The 7002-nt window shown below is 52.4% G+C and overlaps 2 protein-coding genes across 2 annotated transcripts; both read right to left on the bottom strand.

The window, feature by feature from the left end:
• Positions 1 to 3293: 3293 nt before the first annotated feature.
• Positions 3294 to 3896, bottom strand: LOC147975661 (uncharacterized). Its single transcript, XM_087520522.1, has one exon. It carries the CDS (start codon positions 3894 to 3896, stop codon positions 3294 to 3296), a length of 603 nt encoding a protein of 200 aa, XP_087376648.1.
• Positions 3897 to 4674: 778 nt separating this feature from the next.
• Positions 4675 to 4998, bottom strand: LOC147975660 (uncharacterized). Its single transcript, XM_087520521.1, has one exon. It carries the CDS (start codon positions 4996 to 4998, stop codon positions 4675 to 4677), a length of 324 nt encoding a protein of 107 aa, XP_087376647.1.
• Positions 4999 to 7002: the final 2004 nt, after the last annotated feature.

The following is a 7002-nucleotide window of genomic DNA, read 5'->3' as shown; positions in this document are numbered from 1 at the left end:
GGGCTTTATTATACACTTTTATATTATTTTTGGGACTAACCTATTAACCGGAGGCCCAACCCAGAATTGCTGTTTTTTGCCTATTTTAGGGTTTTGCAGAAAAAGAATATCAAACGGAGTCCAAAAAGAATGAAACCTTCAGGAACGTGATTTTAAGAACGAACATGATCCAGAGGACTTGGACCCTGCGTCAAGATAGCAACCAGGAGGCCACGAGGTAGGGGGCACGCCTACACCCCTAGGCGTGCCCTCCACCCTCGTGGGCCCCCTGTTGCTCCACCGACGTACTGCTTCCTCCTATATATACCTACGTACCCCCAAACTACCAGATACGGAGCCAAAATCCTAATTCCACCGCCGTAACTTTCTGTAACCACGAGATCCCATCTTGGGGCCTGTTCCGGAGCTTCGCCGGAGGGGGCATCGATCACGGAGGGCTTCTACATCAACACCATAGCCCTTCCGATGAAATGTGAGTAGTTTACCTTAGACCTACGGGTCCATACTTATTAGCTAGATGGCTTATTCTCTCCTTTTGGATCTCAATACAAAGTTCTCCCCCTCTCTTGTGGAGATCTATCCGATGTAATCTTCTTTTGCGGTGTGTTTGTTGAGACCGATGAATTGTGGGTGTATGATCAAGTTTATCTATGAACAATATATGAATATTATCTGAATTCTTTTATGTATGATTGGTTATCTTTGCAAGTCTCCTCGAATTGTCAATTTGGTTTGGCCTACTAGATTGATCTATCTTGCAATGGGAGAAGTGCTTAGCTTTGGGTTCAATCTTGCGGTGTCCTTTCCCAATGACAGTACGGGCAGCAAGGCACGTATTGTATTGTTGCCATCGAGGATAACAAGATGGGGTTTTCATCATATTGCATGAGTTTATCCCTCTACATCATGTCATCTTGCTTAAAGCGTTACTCTGTTCTCTTGAACTTAATACTCTAGATGCATGCTGGATAGCGGTCGATGTGTGGCCTAATAGTAGTAGATGGAGGCAAGAGTCGGTCTACTTGTCTCGAACGTGATGCCTATATACATGATCATACCTAGATATTCTCATAGCTATGCTCAATTCTGTCAATTGTTCAACATTAATTTGTTTATCCACCGTGAATACTTATGCTCTCGAGAGAAGCCACTAGTGAAACCTATGGCCCCTGGGTCTATCTTCTATCATATTAATCTTCCAATACTTAGTTATTTCTATTGCCTTTTATTTTACTTTGCATCTTTATCATAAAAATACCAAAAAAATTATATTATCATATCTATCAGATCTCACTCTCGTAAGTCCCCCTGTAGGGATTGACAACCCCTTATCGTGTTGGTTGCAAGGATTTATTTGTTTGTGTAGGTGCGAGGGACTCGTGCATGGCCTCGTACTGGATTGATACCTTCGTTCTCAAAAACTGAGGGAAATACTTACGCTACTTTGCTGCATCACCCTTTCCTCTTCAAGGGAAAACCAACGCAAGTGCTCAAGAGGTAGCAGCCCGCGAGGCCCAGAGGGATCAATAACCTCTAGAGGCTTCATGGTTAGGTTGATCGTGCTCCGGCGTGGTCAATAACCTCTCGGAGTTGGTTTAGCGATTGCTAAGGCGCGACGTCCTCGCACGTTCATAGTCGGATCGTCAAAGTCGACTTCCTCCAAAATGATAGCCACCATCTCATCGAAAGACCAAGAGATAGGATTGGTTTCGGTCCCCTCCTCCAAGGGCCACGAAATTCCTCCCTCTCTCCTCCATATATACAACTCTTAGGGTATCATTTAGACTTTGGGTTTTGTTTAGATTAAAGTTCGCCATAGCTGCAACTTTGCGTACTTCGTTTGTGTTCAACGACCAGACAAAGGCGTCACAGAACCCCACCTTGATCAATAAAGCTTTCCTCTTATATTCGCAATATCCAGATTGCAATCTTAGTTTCTTGCTTGTTCTTTGTTTGCCTGCAGGAAACAGACCTTTGTGGTCTGGTTGATCGTGCTCTGGCATGGTCAATAACCACTCGGAGTTGCTTTAGCAATTGCTAAGGCGCGACATCTTCGCACGTTCATAGTCGGATTGTCAAAGTCGACTTCCTCCAAAATGATAGCCACCATCTCATCGAAAGACGGGACACCTTTGCCTCTATCAGTATAAGCTGGCAAATGTTGCTTGTAATTGAACTTCTGTCACCCTTTGCAATGCTTGACCAACTCCTTGGCGTCTTCCCAACCAGTCGGCCAGAAGAAACCATGGCGGAAGGCTTTGGCGATGAGGGATCTGGAGGCCGCGTGGTGGCCGCACTCGCGTTGGTGGATATCTTTGAGAATTGATTGGCCCTTCTTTGGCTCTACACAGCACTGGAAGACTCCAGTCACGCTGCGTCTGACAGGCTCTCTGTTTACTATCATGTAGGCTCCTGCTCGGCGCTCCACTAGCCAGGTCGAGATCTCATCAGCCAGCAGCTCTCTGTTCACCAGAAATATGAGGATGGGTTGTGCCCATGATGGTGCTTGAATTTCTTCTACTGCCACTCTGGCCACTTGTAGTAGGGTGGTTGGGCTGGGAGGAGGCGGGCTGGCTGGCGCTTGCTGCATTGTTGAAGTCTCTGGGCCAACTGCCGCAGTCCCCAAGCCACTTGGTGAAGTCCCTGGGCCGGCTGCTGTAGCCCCAGGCCGGGTTGTGGAGTCCCGAAGCTGGGTGCGGCTGCTGCAGCCCCTGTGCCGCCTGCTGAAGTCCCCGAGATGACTGCCGTAGCCCCTGAGTCGGATCCGACTGTTTCGGGAGGAGACGGCATGAAGATGGACTCAGATTCTGGAGAAGGCTTGATCGACGGCTTGCGAAGGCACTGAAGGGAGACGTCGGCTGGTATTGCTTGACGGGTGGAGCCGATCCGTGCCAGAGCGTCAGCTGGGTCATTTTCATTTCGTGGCACGTGAAGGAACTCGCACCCCTCAAAATTACCGCTGAGCTTCTGAACAAGGAAGCGGTAACTTGCCATGTTTGCATCCTTGGCATCCCAATCGCCAGATGACTCCTGGACCACCAAGTCGGAGTCGCCGTAGCACAGGATCCAGCGGATGCCAATTTCTTTGTCCAGCCGGAGGCCATGCATGAGCGCCTCATACTCGGCCACGTTGTTGGAGGCGGCAAAATGGATTTGCAATGTGTATCTGAGCTTGTCGCCTTTGGGAGAGGTGAGGACAACGCCGGCTCCCTAACCGGTGCGCATCTTCGAGCCATCAAAGTGCATCCGCCAATAGGTGGAGTCTGGGCTGGCGGCAGGTACTGAGTCTCGGCCTAGTTGACAAGGAAGTGGGCCAGTGCTTGGGACTTGATGCCAGTGCGTGGCTGGTAGAAGATGGTATAAGGGGCCAACTCGATGGCCCATTTGGCCACCCGGCTAGATGCATCTCTGTTGCCAATGATCTCAGCAAGTGGGGCAGTGCATACAACAGTGACCGGGTGCTCTTGAAAGTATGCCTTCAGCTTCTTGGCCGCAAAGTGGATGCCGTAGCACATCTTCTGGTAATGGGGGTAGTTCTGTTTTGAGATCGATAGTACCTCTCTCAAATAATATACATGCCTCTGGACCGGCTGTGCCCTATCGGCCTCTAGGCGTTCAACCACCTTGACAGTACTGACCACCCGGCTGGTGGCGGCAATGTAGAGGTACATCGGTTCCTTATCAGCTGGAGCCGCCAGGACAGTCGGCGTGGTCAACATCTTTTTCAACTGGAGAAAAGCTTCGTCCACCTTTTCATTCCACTCGAAGCGAGTGGTTTCCTTCATGAGCTGGTACAGGGGAAGAGCCTTCTCACCCAGCTGACTGATGAAACAGCTGATGGATGCCAAGTAGCCGGTGAATTTCTGGACATCTCTCAGTCGGGTGAGTCTCTCCATCCTCTTGATGGCCTTGATTTTCACATGGTTGCACTCAATGCGGCGCTTCGAGACCAGGAAGCCAAGGAGCTGGCCGGCTGGTACTCCAAAGACGCATTTCTCTGGGCTGAGCTTGATCTAAAACTGGCGCAGATTTTCAAAAGTTTCCTTGAGAACTTCCAAGAGGGTGCCGCACTTCTTCGTCTTCACCACGATATCGTCCACATAGACATGGGCGTTTCTGCCAAGTTGCTCGAGGAGGCACTTCTGCATGCAACGCTGGAACGTGGCACCGACATTTCTCAAGCCGAATGTCATGGTCAGGTAGCAGAAGGCTCCAAATGGCGTGATGAAGGCGGTCTGCCGGGTTTAACTTGATCTGATGATATCCTGAGTAGGCATCCAAGAAACTCAATAGCTCGCATCTGGCTGTGAAGTCTATCACTTGATCAATCCGAGGCAAAGCAAACAAATCTTTTGGGCAAGCTTTGTTGAGACTGGTGTAATCAATGCACATGCGCCACTTGTTGTTCCTCTTTAGTACAAGGACTGGGTTGGCAAGCCACTCTAGAAAAAACATTTCCATGATGAAGCCGGCTGCTAGAAGTCGGGCTGTCTCTTCACCAACAATTCTTCTCTTTTCCTCCGACAGTCAGCAGAGGGGTTGTTTGACTGGTTTGGCATCTGCTCTGACATGTAGCTTGTGCTCGGCGGAATCCGTCGGAACACCCGGCATGTCCTTGGGAGACCATGCGAAGATGTCCCGATTCTCACGGAGGAAATCACCGAGCCCGCTTTCCTATTTGCTATCAAGGTTGGAACCTATGACAGCAAATCTCTCCGGGTGCTTAGGATCCAAAGGGATCTTCTTTGTTTCTTTGGCCGGTTGGAAGGACCCCTGGGTCTCTGACTCTTTGGGATCTGGTGACATGTCCGGCTGCTTGCCAGCCATGGCCGCCACCTGGTCTAGGAGCTGCTTCTCATCAGCAATCACAAGGGACTCGGCCAACCGGCTGCTGGCCGAAGCACAATCGGCCGACTTCTCATAGTCCCCAGATATCGTGATAATGCCCTTGGTTCCTGGCATCTTCATTTTGAGGTAAGCATAGTGTGGCACCGCCATCAACTTGGCTAGAGCCGGCCGTCCCAGGAGTACATGATAAGGGATCTTGAGGTCCACCACCTCAAACCAAATCGCTTCGCGACGGAAGTGATCCTTGTCTCCGAAGACGACACCTATCTTGACCTTGCTGATTGGTGAGCAGGATAGGCCAGGCACAATACCATGGAAAACGTCCGGCTGGGCCGGAGTTGCCTCTCTTTAATGCATAACTTTTCCATGGTATCGCGGTACAGGATGTTGATGTTGCTACCGCCATCTATCAGAATTCGGGAGAAACGAGTAGCTCGCCTTTCTGTTGCAATGGTGGCATCCAGCACTAGAGCATAAGAACCCGGAGAGGGCATCGAATCCGGGTGGTCTGCTCGGCTCCAACTGATGGGCTTCTCAGACCAATGCATGAATTCTAGAGCTCTTGAAGCAACGGCGTTCACCTCTTGGTGCTGCTGACGCCGGCTGCGCCGATCGTCCGCCACACTGGTGAAGACAACATAGGCTCCATGCTCTTCAGGGTAGTCATCTTGAACAGCGCCGACTGCTGGACAGGCTGCCGGCTGCTGGGGAGAAAGCGGCGGTGGGCCAGCAGGCGGAGGGGGTAGTAGTCGTTCGCCCTTGGAGATATGGGTGAGCCAGTGGCACTTCCGGGTGGGGTGGTTGGACGGTTTCGCACCGCTGTGGAACTTGTAGGGCACATCAAGGGTCTGCTCGTAGGAGAAAGCAGGTAGCCAAGCGGGCTTGCCGCCCTTCTGACACTTGGGGAGTGGTTGTCCTTCAGGTTGCTGGTCTTCGACTGTTGCCACCTGCCGGCTGGTGGAAGCCGGCTACGGGGCTTTGCACTTGTTATCATTCGGCTGTTGGCGCCTACTGCTGTCTCCAGCGAGCGTTCGAGGAGCCGGAGGGAGCACCTTCTCAGAAGCGTCCACTCTGAGCTCCGAATTCATGCAGGAGTCGTCAATGGCGTACTTGTCTGCTAGATCAGTAGTTCGTCGAGCGTGGCCGACTCGTCGCAGAGGAGTCAGTGCTTGAGGAGGGTGCCCTCTCAGCACCCGGCAGTGAAGTACTCAATTGCTTGGACCTCGTGCACCCCTTTGCAGGAGTTGCGCAATTCAGCCCACCAAGTCAGGTAATCGTGGGTGGACTCATCTAGGCCTTGAACGCATAGCGAGAGCTGGCGGGGCTTGGGAGGCCGCTTGTAGGTGCTGGTGAAGTTGCGGATGAACACTTCGGTGAAATATACCCAGCTATTAACGCTGTAGGGCTTGAGGCTGTTAAGCCCCGTCCGGGCCGTGCCCTGGAGCATGAGCGGGACGTATTTCACGGCAATGCACTTGTTGTCGTTTGCTATGCTGACGGCTATGGAGTAGTCCACCAGCCAATCCTCTAGCTTCACAGAGCCATTGTACTTGGGCGTGTCACTTGGGAGGGAGAACCCTTTGGGAAATGGCTCGTCATGAATACGGGGGACGAAACAAAGCGGACCCATTGCATCTTCTTCTTCTAGCGCCAAGGATCAAGCAAGGCGGTCGATCCGGTGGCGGGCGTCATTCCCTCCGACTCCTTCTCGGCGGCCCAGCCGGTCACCAAGAGTCGGGGTGATCAAAAGGCGACGGGGAAACGCGCCTCTCCCTTCGAGGAGGCAGAGGTGGCGGATGGTCCCCCCATCGTTCTACTGCTCGTGGGTGGCCATCTCGGGCGCGCTCGATGGTGATGCGAGTCCGGCTGTGGCTGGCAGCTGGCTCCTTGTCTCGTCTGTCGCGGGCACCGTCTGTTGGCGTCCGGGAGGTCGCGCCATGCTCTTGGCGAAGGGGCGGGTTCTCAACCCGCTGGTTAAGCTCTTCCACATGACAGCCGGCTTCTTGCTGCACGGCAGCCGCGTCGATAAGCTGCTAAACGCGCTCCGCCATGTAGCAGCGCTCGTCGCCCTCCAGGTGGTCCAGCTCGTCAGCCGCTACCTGGGTGGCTCGTATGTTCTCCATAGGCATGGCGTAGACAGGGCGGTCTACTCCA

The sequence above is a fragment of the Triticum urartu genome, chromosome 4A (assembly GCF_056163025.1).
Source record: "Triticum urartu cultivar PI428250 chromosome 4A, HENAU_Tu73, whole genome shotgun sequence".
Taxonomy (NCBI): domain Eukaryota; kingdom Viridiplantae; phylum Streptophyta; class Magnoliopsida; order Poales; family Poaceae; genus Triticum; species Triticum urartu.
Note: the sequence above shows the minus strand (reverse complement) of the source record. Positions and strands in the feature narration are given on the sequence as shown.